General features: G+C 38.7%; 1 protein-coding gene across 2 annotated transcripts in view; it reads left to right on the forward strand.

The window, feature by feature from the left end:
• The window catches only part of PHF3 (PHD finger protein 3), an 89,105-nt gene that overhangs the window by 7,080 nt on the left and 65,372 nt on the right, over positions 1-16,653 (forward strand). For both annotated transcript variants that reach the window (XM_063442963.1, XM_063442964.1), the window contains exon 2: positions 12,540-12,808. In XM_063442963.1, coding sequence (XP_063299033.1) covers positions 12,565-12,808 — 244 coding nt within the window. In that variant the 5' untranslated portion in view covers positions 12,540-12,564. The remainder of the gene's footprint in view (positions 1-12,539; positions 12,809-16,653) is intronic.

A 16,653-nucleotide genomic window follows, 5' to 3' on the forward strand; every position in this document is an offset into this window, starting at 1 on the left:
TGTTCCAAAAATGGATAATTGGTAGTATGTAATGACTGAAACCACTCACATGGACAGGAGCCTATATGGTATTGGCTCCGTAAAAGGATCCTTTATGCTTTTAGGGCAGCAACACACCCCTTTATCCCAGGTAGTGTCCCTCCAGGAGTATACAACGAGAAGAAAAGCAGAAAAACAACTGTGTAGAATTGCACATACTATAATGGTATTTTGAAATATAAATAGTTGTGCTCACCTTCTGCAGAGCCCTGAAATCCTGGCTCTGAGGTTGATAAACAATGTGCTACTTTAGAGGGGGAATAGCACTCTCCCCAATGGAGTTCCTGATGGCTAGAAAGGACTTTGGACTAAAGTATAAAATAGTAAATAACATTTATTGTATTAAAAACAAAATAAATGGGTACTTAGAAAGTAAAAAAGATCCAATAAAAAGTCCAGAATATATATATAGACAAATGCTTTCCTATAGACAGTTTGGATGTGCGCCTGCACCACTTGCTGCGCATGCGCATTCGGCTCCACTCGGGAGCTGACATCAGAGGGGGAGGAGAGGTCACCGGCGCTGGATTAAGGTAAGTAACTGAAGGGGTTTTAACCCCTTCAGCGCCATGTGAGGGTCCCCCAAGGATTATATAGTGTCAGGAAAACGAGTTTGTTTAGTGATCCTTTAAGGTCGATCAGCAAACTGCTGTAATTATGGTGCTTGGAGTGTTTAACACTTACTGCATCATGAATATTGGAATGGACAAGACTGTAGTTGGAGCAGCTCTGTTTGTCCCAAATGATTCACACAACATCCAACAATTCCTAGCCTGTGAGGTCAGGTTAACCCCTTAAGGACGGAGGATGGTTCAGGACCGTCATCGGCATTTTTGCGTTGCCGACCGGTGACGGTCCTGAACCGTCCTAACCGTCCAATGTACTTACCCGATCGCCGTCGTTCCCCCGGGGGCGATCGGTGGTGCTCCCGTTGTGGGGAGACTGCCTGCAGCCCAGACAGTCTCCACATGGCGGATTAGGACCCCTGGGGCCATGTGATCGCCCAACAGGGCGACCACATGACCGCAATAGGTGTCCATGTGTCTGCCTGCAGGGGGACTGTCTGTGCTGACAGGCAGTCTCCCTGCCAGTGTAAAATCATAAAAAAAAATTAAAGTTAAACTTAATAAAAAAAAATATTATTATATACGTGTATATATATATATATATAATGTCATACTAAGTGTATTTTTATATTAATATGTAAATATATTAATATAAAAATACACTTATAATTAAATTACACATATATATATAATAACTATATATATTGTATATATATATTATTATAAGATACAAATAATAAGTAATTTAAATTAAATTAAACATGTAAAAATAATAATAAAAAATTTAAAAAAATATATATCTATACGAAATTTTATTCTAACTGTATTTTGATATTAATATATATATATTTATATCAAAATACACTTAGAATGAAATTGTATATATATCTATGTATATATAAATAAAAAGAATACGAACTATACATATGTCCATATACAAAATTACATAAATAATTATATAAATATACACGTAGACTTCAAATATATAAATATGCATATATATTTACATTTTACATGCGTATTTATGTAATATTTTTACATAATTAAGTTATTTTATTGATTGCAATTTAAGGGACCTGCCTGCCAACCGAGGCCGAAAGTCCAGAGAATTTAATTTGCTATCACTGTATTTTACCCTGTAACGTTCTACGACACCCTAAAACCTGTACATGGGGGGGTACTGTTTTACTTGGGAGACTTCGCTGAACACAAATATTAGTGATTCAAAACAGTAAAACATATCACAGCGAGGATATTGTCAGTGAAAGTGACTTTTTTTGCATTTTTCACACACAAACAGCACTTTTACTGATGATATAATTGTTGTGATACATTTTCCAGTTTTGAAACACTAATATTTGTGTTTAGCAAAGTCTCCTGAGTATAACAGTACCCCCCATGTACAGGTTTTATAGCGTTTTTGAAAGTTACAGGGTCAAATATATGGGTCAAATATTTTTACATTGAAAATGGCCAGATTGGTTACGTTGCCTTTGCGTATGGTAGCCCAGGAATGAGAATTAACCCCATGATGGCATGCCATTTGCAAAAGAAGACAACCCAACGTATTGCAAATGGGGTATGTCCAGTCTTTTTTAGTAACCACTTAGTCACAAACACTGGCCAAAATTAGCGTTCAATTTAGTTTTTTACTTTTTTCACACACAAACAAATATGAACGCTAACTTTGGCCAGTGTTTGCGACTAAGTTGCTACTAAAAAAGTCTGGACATACCCCATATTGAATACCCTGGGTTGTCTACTTTAAAAAAAATATGGGGGGTGTTATTCAGCGATTTATGACAGATAATAGTGTTACAAAGTCACACATTGTGGCTGGGGTGACATCATAACCCGGCTCCCAGCATCACCCCTGAGCATGCGAGGAATCCGTACTCGAAGAGCACAGATATCAATGCTCCCTTGTTACCTGTCTTCATTCTCCAAACGGGACATGGACACAGAAACTCAGTCCATGTGTATAACTTGACCTTACATTTTCTGACCAACATTGCTAAGGTATACATGAGAGATACAGATATTTTTGAGAGATATAGCTGAATACACATGTTTTATCTTTTTAAAAGGACACATCAGGTGTATGAAATTCATCACACAATTTTGTGTAAAATGCAACACTAATATATTTTTATTTTTAATTGGTAGAAAGTCATGGTGTAATGGGCAATCTATAAAAACTTTACATTCCACATGTGCAGTAGTACTGGTTGTCTAGTTTTGCAAATGGAAAGCATTATGGGATTAATTCGCACTTGGGACTTTTTTATTCTTTTATCCATGTGACTTGGCCTCAGTAAATAAATCTATCACTACTTGACAAGTTAACTTTTTTAAATTTAGAATACCCGGTAGTGAGTTGGTGTAAATAACTTTCTCACTACTTGGTAAAAGTGCAGCGCAAAATTTTGTGATTTATAATAATACAAGTTATACACTTACCCCTTACAATGCATACGGGGTATACATGTAAAATAAACAAAGAGAGAAATATATAGAGTAGTATAGTACAGTAACCAATGATAATTTGAAATTAGTGAGTAAAAGGAAAACTCAAATTTTTAAGAGGCTTTTATAGGGATATAGGCTCTAGGCCCCATTATAAGGGGTAAGTGTATAACTTGCATTATTTTGTGATATATATATATATATATATATATATATATATATATATATATATATATATATATATATAATTACACAAGTTATACACTTACCTCTTACAATGCATACGGGGTATACATGTAAAATAAAGAGAGAGAGAAATATATAGAGTAGTATACTTTTATAGGGATATAGGCTCTCACATTTTTAAGAGCCTTTTATAGGGATATAGGCTCTAGAGCCTATATCCCTATAAAAGGCTCTTAAAAATTTGAGTTTTCCTTTTACTCACTAATTTCAAATTATCATTGGTTACTGTACTATACTACTCTATATATTTCTCTTTGTTTATTTTACATGTATACCCCGTATGCATTGTAAGGGGTAAGTGTATAACTTGTATTACATAAATTACGAAATTTAGCGCTGCACTTTTACCAAGTAGTGAGAAAGTTATTTACACCAACTCACTACCGGGTATTCTGTTTTTCTCTTGGGTTTGTTGTATTATAGTGGTTGTTTGGAGTATCCACTAAGTGCATGTAGCAGCTAAACCAAATAATTTCACTTTATATCACAAAAAGAGCCATTGTTCTAGCCACATCCATTTCTGTATTTTTATTATTTTTTTAATTTAACTTGTGTTAATCAATTAATAGGTACCCTAAATTGTTAGCTGAAAGGTTCCATAAGAATATCCGGTATTTTGACTATACAGCTAGGGATTACAAGAGTATATTCAGTTTATTAGGCAACAAGAAAAGCTATATGCCAGTTAGACATACAGAATTATTGATATGATAGTCTAATAATAATGATAGTTGAACACAAATGGAAAAAAAAATATATTTTTTAAAGTATCCCCACTATGTCACCAGTAAAGCACCCTTAAAAAAAATTAAAAAACTAGCACAAAGTGTATCTATCCCTTCCTGTGGCATGAACATGAAATAAACTGGCAGGAGAGCCCTGGCATACATTGCAACAGTTATGTGACTATTCAAGGGGAAAGAGGCTGCAGTGCTTGCATTCTTAAAACAAGCGCCCTTCCCTATGATGACCAGTGCAAACTGCACAAAACAATGAACAGATATTGCAATGAAAATTAGTAGGGGGCCTTAAAAGAACCACTCCACAGTGAAATTTGTGGAGAAAATTCACTGTTAAGTAGATATGCCATCAATGAATCCATGCATATATTGGTTGGGGCAAGGCTCGACAAATCCCAGTTTGCCATGGCGTCTAGGATTTCAGTTCTGGCACCTGGGATTTGTTGTTTCGTTCAGCCCCCGAGTTGGTCAGCCTGCTCATAAAGAGCATAGGCGGGCAATGGGCCAGCCAGCTCATGAAATGCATGGGTGTGCAGTCGACCGTCTCAGGAAGAGCATTGGCGTGCGTCGGTCGGCCTGCTGAGGGAAGGCATGGGCACGGGCGGAAGAATCGTGGAGGATTGAGGCACGCATGCAAGAGAGCTGTAACCTCCTTGCTCCCTTGTGCACCCTCCAGTGATTGGGGGAGCTGGAATATGAAAGCATTGGGAGGCTATTGCACATGTGCAGCAAAACGCCACACTTCGGCATCTACCATCTCCTAATAGAGATGCATTGAATCCATACCTCTCTAAGGGGAATGATCAGCACCTCCACGCAGAGTGTAAAGACGCACTGTTCAGCACTGATCCAGGATGCAGCTCTACAGGACAACTCAGGAGGCTGTCTGAGTTACTGTTACTAGGCAACAATGTAAATACTGTCTTTTCTCTGAAAAGGCAGGATTTACATTAAAAAGTATGCAGGGACAGGCTATAGACACCAGAACAACTACATTAAGCTGTAGTGGTTCTGGTGACTATAGTGTCCCTTTAAGAATTGTATTTTTGACATTGAAAAACCTGGCTCCCAATTTTTTTTGCTGGCTTCTAGATTTCAAGCAAATTAGTCAAGCCCTAGATTAGGGGCAATATCTGAAAAGATCTTGCAAAAGCTGTAGTTTTTCTGAGGTTGCAGCCTTTGCAAGCCCTCCTCTTTCTCACTGGAAGAGTTAACTGTCTCTTAATAAACCTTTCAGAGGCTTTTCATTGAGAAGTCTGAATCTGTGTGTGGGAACGCATCTGATCTGAGGTCTTTGGACGCTGGTCTGAGGTGCCTGCCACTTCCACTGGCTCGGGAGAGCTTACAGAAAGAGGAAGCAAACCTCCTTGTCTGATTGACAGGCATGGCAAATGGAAATTCGGCCATAAACTTACACTTCTTATGAGGATCTTCAGTTGTGATAGCTTTTCCCTCTCCTGTTTGCTCTTCTAGCCACATCTCTCCTGCCTGAGACTCACACAGCCTCCCTACTATAGAGCTCACTTTAATTAAATTTTTTTTTTTAACCTTCCCCTATTGCTGTGTGTTTTTATCTATTGCTGTTAACCCCTTAACGCCGTTACGGCGTTCTTTGCCGTCGCGGCTTTAACCCCTTAAGGACACGACATGTCATGATTCCCTTTTATTCGAGAAGTTTGGTCCTTAAGGGGTTAAAGGGCTTTAACCCCTTAAGGACCAAACTTCTGGAATAAAAGGGAATCATGACGTGTCACACATGTCATGTGTCCTTAAGGGGTTAAAGCCGTTGCGGCGGCATAGAACGCCGTAACGGCTTAAGCCCCCAGAAGATCGCAACTACTCACCTCCACCGCGATCCTCTTCTGGGGGGCTGCCTGACAGCCCAGGCAGCCCCCCCATGGCAAATGAGGCCCCCGGGGGCCATGTGATCGCTCTCAAAGAGCGATCACATGGCCCCCTATAGCTGGCTATGGATCTGCCAGCAGGGGGACTGTCTGAAATATCAGTCCCCCTGCTGGTAGGAAGAAAAAAAAAAAAGTATTAAACATGTGTAAAATTAAATTAAAAGTATTTATATACATATATAATATGTGTATATATATTATATATATAATATATATACATATTATATATGTAACGTCATACAAAGTGTATATTATTAGTATATATATTAATATTAAAATACACTTAGAATGACATTACATATATATAATATGTATATATATATATTATATATAAATACGTATAATTACAATAATAAATAAAATAATAAAATATTGAAACAAAATGTAAAATAAATTATATATGCATATGTAATTTCATTCTAACTGTATTTTGCTATTAATATATATATATATATATATATTGGTAACAGAATACACTTAGAATGACATTCTATATATATCTATCTATATATAAAATACAAATAACCGCAAATATACCGTATATACTCGAGTATAAGCCGACCCGAATATAAGCAGAGGCCCCTAATTTTACCCCCAAAAACTGGGAAAACTTATTGACTCGAGTATAAGACTAGGGTGGGAAAAGCAGCAGCTACTGGTAAATTTCTAAATAAAATTAGATCATAAAAAAAATTACCGTATATTAATAGAATATTTATTTACAGTGTGTGCGTATGAGTGCAGTGCGTGTGTGCGTATGAGTGCAGTGCGTGTGTATGAGTGCAGTGAGTGTCAGTGTGTGTATGTGATGCAGTGTGAGTGTGTGTGATGCAGTGTGTGTTTGTGTTGGGGGGTGGGCATTTTGATTATTGTTATTTTATTATTTTAATCTTTTTTTTGTTATATTATTTATTTATTTTATTAATTATTATTTTAATTTTTTTGTTAGTTATTTTTTTTAATTATTTTTTTTTTATTATAATATATTTTTTTTTCGTCCCCCCTCCCTGCTTGATATATGGCAGGGAGGGGGGCTCTCCTTCCCAGGTGGTTCAGTGGTATTGGCAGTTCAGTGGGGGGGAGAGGGGGGCTGGCAGAGCTGTAACTTACCTGTCCTGCAGCTCCTGTCAGCTCTCTCCTCCTCCGCGCCGTCCGGTCAGCTCTTCTGTCAGCTCACACTGTAAGTCTCGCGAGAGCCGCGGCTCTCGCGAGACCTACACTGGGAGCTGACCGAGGTGCTGAACGGACGGCGCGGAGGAGGAGGGAGCTGACAGGAGCTGCAGGACAGGTAAGTTACAGCTCTGCCAGCCCCCACAGCCCCCAGTCTGTATTATGGCAATGCAAATTGCCATAATACAGACTATTGACTCGAGTATAAGCCGAGTTGGGTTTTTTCAGCACAAAAAACGTGCTGAAAAACTCGGCTTATACTCGAGTATATACGGTGTATATATATATATATATATATATATAGAGATAAATACATATAATTACATAAAAGATTACATTAGGATACACGTAGAATTTAAATACCTATAAATGCATATATATTAAAATTCTACGTATATATTTAAGTAATTTTTTAACATAATTATGTAATTTGATTAATTAAAATTTGATTGACATGCCTGACAACACAGGGAGAAAGTGCAGAGAATTTAATTCGCATGCACTATATTTGACCCTGTAACTCTCCAAGACACCATAAAACCTGTACATAGGGGGTACTGTTTTACTCGGGAGACTTCGCTGAACTCAAATATTAGTGTTTAAAACTGGTAAATTGTATTAAAACAATGATATTTTAAGTAAAAGTGAAGTTTTTTGCATTTTTTTTTTACAAACAAACGGCACTTTTATGGACTATATTATTGTTGTAATATGTTTTACTGTTTTAAAACACTAATATTTGTGTTTAGTGAAGTCGCCCGAGAATAACAGTACCCCCCATGTACAGGTTTTATGGTGTTTTGGAAAGTTAGAGAGTCACATATAAGGCTTGCATTTCATTTTTTTGACATTGAAATTTGCCAGATTAGTTATGTTGCCTTTGAGATCGTATGGTAGCCCAGGAATAAGAATTACCCCCATGATGGCATACCATTTGCAAAAGTAGACAACCCAAGGCATTGCAAATGGGGTATGCCCGGTCATTTTTAGTAGCCACTTAGTCACAAACACTGGCCAAATATTTGTTTTTTGCTTTTTTCACACACAAACAAATATGAACGCTAACTTTGGCCAGTGTTTGTGACTAAGTGGCTACTAAAAAAGACTAAACATACCCAATACCTTGGGTTGTCTACTTTTTCAAATGGCATGCCATTATGGGGGTAATTCTCATTCCTGGGCTACCACACCGTCTCAAAGGTAACATTACTAATCTGGCAAATTTCAATTTGAAAATGGAACGTTCTATATTTGACCCTGTAACTTTCCAAAACACCATAAAACCTGGAGTACTGTTGTACTCATGAGACATCGCTAATTACAAATATGTGCATTTTGTTGCAGTAAAACCTAACAGTATTATGACATTTACAGCTAAAATGTGAGGCGGAACTACAAATTTTAATTTTTTTTAAATTTCTCACAGTTTTTTAAATTTTATTCATAATAAATTATGTTTCATATATAAATATTTGATATAAAATGAAAGCCCTGTTTCTCCTGAACAAAATGATAAATAATAAGTGTCAGTGCATTTAATAGGAAAGAGGTGAATTACGGTTGAACAGACATATTGCGCAAAATCCAGTTTTTGTTTACGTTTTGTTTTGATCAGAACGTGTACTATTGACTCCGTCCTGAAGGGGTTAAAGGGGGACACTATAGTCACCTGAAACCACTATAGTTTGAAAAAGATAAGTAAACTGCAAGGGGGCCGGTAACACTTTAGTGTTCCTTTAATGCCGTTACAGCGGTTTATGCCGTCCACTTATTACTGAGCTTTAATGCCGTTGCAGCGGTATAGAATGCTGAAATGACTTTGAGCCCCAGGAGGTCCGCGATACTCACCTCCGGCGATCCCTTTCTGGGGCACTGCCTGTATATATATATATATATATATATATATATATATATATATATATATATATATATATATATATATATATATATATATATATATATATATATATATATATATATATATATATATATATATATATATATATATATATATATATATATATATATGTATGTATGTATGTATGTATGTGTGTGTGTATATATATACTAAAGTGAGAGCTGCACTCATTACATATACTTTAATTTTTATTTTAATTTCATTCTAATTATATTCATATCAAAATACATTTAGAATGCAAATATATATATATATGAGTATTTTGGAGCAGTAAAACTACAGTGATTATTTGATGATGAGATCATCAGTGAAAGGATGTATGCGAATAAGTGGCTTCAAGAAAAGACTGGACATACCCCATTTTGAATACCCTGGGTTGTCTACTTTTTCAAATGGTATGCCATGATGGGGGTAATTTTTATGACTTGGCTAATATATGGGCTTCAAGGCAACATCACCAATCTGTCAAATTTCAATGTGTATAAACTGAAAAAGGGGCCGTGCTATATTTGATCTTGTAAGTTTCCAAAACCCCATAAAACCTGTGTTATATTGCAGTAAAAGCTAAAGGTATTATGACATTCACAGTTAAAATGCCACGCAGAACTGAGAAAATAAAGTTTCTTCATTTCACACTTTTTTTTTTTAGATTTTATTCATACAAAATTATGTTTTATATATAAATATTTTATATGAAATGAAATCCCTGTTTCTTCTAAACAAAATGATTTATAATAATTGTGGGTGCACTTAATATGAAAGAGGTAAATAATGGTTTAACATGAATATAGTCAAATTCCAGGTTTTGTTTTGATCAAAATGTGTACAGTTGGTTTTGTCCTTAAGGGGTTAACTTTTTTAGGGAATCTAATGATGCCCTCAGCATTTTATATACCATTGTGTAATACATTACATGTATATTTTTAATACCGTATTTATCGGCGTATAACACGCACCGGCGTATAACACGCACCTCATTTTAAGAAGGAAATTCCAGGAAATGTCCCCCCTCCCATAGTATTGCCCCCCCCCCTCATCCCATAGTGCTCCCCTCCTTTCCATAGTATTCTCCACCCCCTCCCATAGTATTCTCCACCCCCTCCCATAGTGTTCCCCCCCTCATCCCATAGTGTTCCCCCCCTCATCCCATAGTGTTCCCCCCCTTTCCATAGTATTCTCCCCCCTCCCATAGTATTCTCCACCCCCTCCCATAGTGTCCCCCCATCCCATAGTGTCCCCCCCCCTCATCCCATAGTGTTCCCCCCCTCATCCCATAGTGTTCCCCCCTCATCCCATAGTGTCCCCCCCCTTTCCATAGTAGTGTCCCCCCCCCTCCCATAGTGTCCCCCCCTCCCATAGTGTCCCCTAGTGCACTTTCCCTCCCCTTGTCCCATAATTACTTACCTGTCTTGAAGCGTGGGCCGGCTTCACAGCGCGCACCGCGGTACAGGAACTTAAATTTCAGGTTCCGTGTGCACACTTCCTTTCTGTCCCGCCGGAAACCGGAACCTGAAATTTAAGTTCCAGTACCGCGGTGCGCGCTGTGAAGCCGGCCCACGCTTCAAGACAGGTAAGTAAATATGGTATATCGGCGTATAACACGCACCCATCATTTCCCCCCTATTTTCAGGGAGAAAAAGTGCGTGTTATACGCCGATAAATACGGTACTTTGTATTTGAATGTGTCAGTGTCCTGTGATATCAGAATACCATCAGTACAGACAGGGTGCATATTGGACAGGTCACAATTTTGTAACATTTGTATAAATAAGAGAAAAGGTGGGAGGCAGAGAAGTAAAAAGAGGGAAAAGAAACAATGTCAGATAAATCTCAACACAAGTGTACAGTTAAATAGTCTAGATTTAAAGGAACACTATAGATCAGGAACACAAACATGTTTTCCTGACCCTATAGTGTTAAAACCACAATCTAGTCTCGCTGGCCCCCACTTGCCCTCCTAAATATAGAAATATCTTACCTTTATTGCAGTCTGCTGCTGCTGGTTCTGTCCATGATCTGCCTGTTTGACTGACATCATCAGAAGTGTTGGTCAAAAGCCAAGCACAATGCTTTCACATAGGAAAGCACTGGATTGGCAAAGACTGTCAAGGAGGCAGATCAGAGGAAGCACAAGCCAAACAGCCCTGGCTAATCGGCAGCTCCTCATAGAGATGCATTGAATTAATGCATCTCTATGAGAAAAAAAATCAGTGTCTCCAATCAGAGGGTGGAGACACTGAATGGCAGTGTTCTGCACACTGTGCAGCACTGCCCCAGGAAGCACCTCTAGTAGCCATCTGAGGTGTGGCTGCTGGAGGTATCTCTAAGCTGTAATGTAAACACTGCCTTTTCTCTGAAAAAACTGTGTTTACTGCAAAAAGCCTGAAGGGCCTCTAGTAGCCATCTGAGGTGTGGCTGCTGGAGGTATCTCTAAGCTGTAATGTAAACACTGCCTTTTCTCTGAAAAAACTGTGTTTACTGCAAAAAGCCTGAAGGGAATGCATATACTCACCCGAACAAATACAATAAGCTGTAGTTGTTCTGGTGACTATAGTGTCCCTTTAATGCTAGTTTCACTGTTACCTCAAAACCAGAAAAAAATAATCCTAAACTTCCAGATATTGTAAAAGAGATATAATAGACTTATATACTAGTGTTGTAAGTTTTCCTTGTCAGACATCTTCTTCTGCCTTGTATTTTTCTCATGTTATATAATTTTTCTTTTTGTTCACTTGGTTAATGGATTGATGCCTGATTCCTATTAGACAGTGCATTAAAGGGACACTATAGTCACCAAAACAACTTGAAGCAGTTTTGGTCTATAGATCATGCCACTGCAGTCTCAATACTTAATCCTCTGCCATTTAGGAGGTACATCACTTTGTTTTTGAACCATAGTCACACCTTCCTGCATGTGACTTGCACAGCCTTCATAAACACTTCCTGTAAAGAGTCATCTAATGTTTCTCCTTCCTTTATTGCAAGTTCGGTTTAATTTAGATTTTCTTATCCCCTGCTATGTTAATAGCTTGCTAGACCCTGCAAGAGTGATTAAAGATAAAATTACAGAGCAAGAGATTGTTTAAGGTAAATTACATCTGATTGAAAGTGAAACCAGTTTTTTTTTTTTAATGTAGGCTGTGTCAATCAGAGCCAGGGGACGTGTGGCAATCACTGCATACACTGAAACAAAGTGATTTAACTCCTAAATGGCAGAGAATTGAGCAGTGAAACCTGAGAGCATAATCTATACACTAAAACTGCTTCATTAAGCTAAAGTTGTTTAGGTGACTATAGTGTCCCTTTAATGTAGATTAGTAAACAGACTGAGGCACAACCAGAATTGGGGGAGTGATGAGGCACTGGATGTCTTTCTTTTTTTTTTTACAAGTGGTATTTTGTTTAAAACAATCTATGCATGGAATAATTTGTGTCCTGGTGTTTTATATTGACAAGTTAATCTAACTAAATTAAATGCTTTACTTTTTAGGACTGAAAGATAAACAGAAGTCTTCATGGATATAGTTGACACATTCAACCATTTAATTCCTACCGAACACTTAGATGATGCACTTTTTCTAGGTTCTAACCTAGAAAGTGAAGGTTGTGACGATTTTGCCACAAGCCAAAATGTCATAGAGGATTCATTGAAGAACATGCTTAGTGACAAGGATCCAATGCTAGGATCTGCAAGCACCCAATTCTGTTTACCGGTTTTGGATAGCACAGACCCTAATTTCCAGATATCCTCTTCTACAGGTACAATGATAAGCCATAAGTACATATTGTTTTTAAAATGCTGCTTCAGTTGATATGCAAATAAACTTTTTTCCAACTGTATTTACCACATAAATAATTTCTTTGTGAAGAATTAATTCTACGCATTAGTCAGGTGTCATGGCAAAGGAAGCTTTGATATCCTTGCAGCAGAAAATGCTTCTTCAAATTTCCATTATTTTATTGCATTAAATAGTGTATTTCTGCATACTTGGTGAGTTTTACTCACTAAAGCACTTTAACCCCTTAAAGGGACACTCCAGGCACCCAGACCACTTCTGCCCATTGGAGTGGTCTGGGTGCCAACTCCCACTACTCTTAACTCTGCAAGTGTAATTATTGCAGTTATTTATAAACTGCAATAATTACCTTGCATTGTTAACTCCACCTCTAGTGGCTGTCTACTAGACAGCCACTAGAGGGCACTTCCTGGTTTCTAGCACAGGAAACCTGTGCTATAGCGTCGCTGGACGTCCTCACGCTATGTGAGGACCTCCATCATCGCTCATTTCCCCAAAGGAAAGCATTGAAATGCATTGAAATGTTTTCCTATGGGGAGCGCTAATGCGCGGCATTGCCGCGCATGCGCATTAGGTCTCCCCAGCCGGTGGTCGGGATCAGTCTCGCCCACCGGCCGACGCAATGCAGAGGAGGTTTTCCTGGCACTGGAGTTTCCCTTAAAGGACACATGACATGTGTGACATGTCATGATTCCCTTTTATTCCAGAAGTTTGGTCCTTAAAGGGGTTAAAGAGGCACTGTTACACTGAGTTTGCATAAAGTTAAAAAAATCAACCGGTGTATAGATTAAGCTGAATTATCAATAAAATTCCAAGGCACTTAGAGAATGTACATTAAACTGCAGAGATCATTTTGTATACAGTAGGAGTTAATGTTGGCAAAAGGTGGCAATTGAGCCTATTATTTGCCACCAGTCATCACGATAGATATTGGAGCAGGCATTTTCAACTTGCACATTGCTAATTGAATGCATATTTTTCAAGGAGATAACATCAGAGTTTTGAATATAAAGACAAATAACAATGTAAATGTCATTAATGTGATCGTCCAACAAATGCAAATCTAAAGGAGAATTATTTTTAACCCCTTAAGGACACATGACGTCCTATAGAATGTAAGCTCGATTGAGCAGGGTCCTCTTCAACCTATTGTTCCTGTAAGTTTATCTGTAATTGTCCTATTTATAGTTAAATCCCCTCTCATAATATTGTAAAGCGCTACGGAATCTGTTGGCGTTATATAAATGGCAATAATAATAATAATGTGTGACATGTCTTGATTCCCTTTTATTCCAGAAGTTTGGTCCTTAAGGGGTTAAACAAAAATTGTTAATTATCAACAACTTAAATGAAATGCAAGATTCTCCAGTTTTGTGGAATGTATATATCCACATTTTGTGCTTTCACACATGTGCTTGAGTACATAAGTGACACAGATCCTGACAAATTAAGCTGCCAGGACCTTAATACACAGTTTAGGAACAACTTGACAATGGCAAGCAGAGATAGTTTAGGCAACTCTTCTTTATAACCGCTTTGCACCAACATGCTAGCAGATATGTCCGCTTTGGATCTAGCAATTGACAGTGCCACTTTAAATGTCATACGTCGTTGACTGATAACCCTGTCACATATATTGCACACTATATAAAGTAAAGCAATATACACCAAAATATATATGAAAAGTGCAGCTGTTTAAACAGCTACTCTTGCCACCAAAACATCTTATGTCAATAAAGTGGTTATGGTGCTGTAGTCCACCAGCATCTTCTTACCCTTAAGTGTTAAACATTTTTTTAATAGTTTAATACTTAAAGGGACACTCCAGGCACCCAGACCACTTCTGCTCATTGGAGTGGTCTGGGTGCCAACTCCCACTACCCTTAACCCTGCAAGTGTAATTACTGCAGTTTTTCATAAACTGCAATATTTACATTGCAGGGTTAACTCCACCTCTAGTGACTGTCTATTAGACAGCCACTAGAGGTCACTTCCTGGGTTCTAGCACAGGTTTCCTGTGCTAGAGCGTCGCTGGACGTCCTCACGCTGTGTGAGGACCTCCAGCGTCGCTCAAAACCCCATAGGAAAGCATTGAAATGATTTTTCAATGCTTTCCTATGGGGAGACGTAATGCGCATGCGCGGCATTTCCGCGCATGCGCATTAGGTCTCCTCGGCCGGTGAGCGAGATTAGTCTCGCCCACCGGCCGACGTAATCATTAGGAGGAGCGTCGCGGAGGCGGAGACAGTGGCGAGGGACATCGCCGCTGTCCCAGGTAAGTGACTGAAGGGGTTTTCACCCCTTCAATAACTGGGGATTGGTGGGTGGGAGGGAGAGGGACCCTCCAGTGCCAGAAAAACGGATAGTTTTTCTGGCACTGGAGTTTCCCTTTAAAGATGCCTCCCCCTCCCCCCCCAGGTACAGGCTTGGCTTGGCTTACTCTTTACAACATGTTTGCAAATGTAGAAGTATTTGCTTGAGCAATAGTGATAGCCTATTAGCTGATGCTCTTATTCTATCACTGGCCCCCATAGCATATAGTGCTACCATAATTAATTGTATTCTCAGAAAACCTGTTCTTTTGCCACCTCTCATTATAAAGCTCAGAGTTTTTAAAGTACCTTTTAAAGGGACAGTCTAATCAGTATAACCCTTAGAGCCTAATGTAGTGGTCACATGGCTTAGAAGTAATAATAATGTTTACACTGAAACAGCTGTCCGTGGCTTGGCATCTCTTCCTTGTTTTTCAAGAAAAAAATCCATGTTTAAAATGGAATAATGAGCAAAAGCACCCGAAATCCATTGCAGTAGTAACATCAGTGCAAATATTGGATTTCTATGGGAAAATCAGTGCTTTCTTCCTTTAAGTTAGGTTCCTTTTCCATGGATACATGAAAAAAAAAAAAAGATAAAACAGAACAGCCTATGATGTAGTATTTTTGTGAGGACAAACAACACTTGAAAAGTTTGTACTCATGTGATATGGAGCTTCAGACAAACTCCAGTTTCAGTAGTGTGTAGTTTTGTGCTCCCTACCAATAGGTATTGGTGCCTTGTTAATGGATATGCAAGAGAGCATGGGCGCCTGGGATTTGTGAGCCTATTATTATTATTATTATTATTATTATTGCCATTTATATAACGCCAACAGATTCCGTAGCGCTTTACAATATTATGAGAGGGGGGATTTAACTATAAATAGGACAATTAAAAGAAAACTTACAGGAACGATAGGTCAGCCCCTTAGGTGACCGGATGCCTGAGATTAGAGGCGGGCAGTCTGCTCACGCAGGGCTGAGACGGGCAGGCAGGCAGACGGTCGGCTCATTGGGAGCTAAAGGATGGAGGCGGGCGACTGAATGAGCAAGGCGGCGAGGGAGCTTTAATCTCCATGCTCTGCTCCCCGCGCATCCTTCAGTGATATCAGGAGCCGGAATATGACGCCATTCCAGCTCCACATCACTAAACAGAGCTGTAGGGAGCAGAGCAGGGAGATGACAACACACCCCCCAGGGAAAGCTGATCCACTCCATCTCTCCCAAAGGTAGGTAGGCTGGGTGAATTTTTTGGCTGAGTATATGTGTCTGTCAGTGAGTGTGTATGTTTACGTGACCTGCTCCCCTCCAAACACATGGGAAACATGTTTTTACTCCCCCCCTTTCCCACGCAGTGCTGGTGACGCCGTGGCTGGCGCCACCTCCATGGCTGAGATCATTAATTGTGATGACCCCAGCCAATTCATTGCTTCCCCATAGAAAAAAACAAGGAGACAATTGTGCATGCGTGGCAAAACAAAATTCTGCCCAA

This window comes from Pelobates fuscus, chromosome 2, assembly GCF_036172605.1.
Source record: "Pelobates fuscus isolate aPelFus1 chromosome 2, aPelFus1.pri, whole genome shotgun sequence".
Classification (NCBI taxonomy): Eukaryota; Metazoa; Chordata; class Amphibia; order Anura; family Pelobatidae; genus Pelobates; species Pelobates fuscus.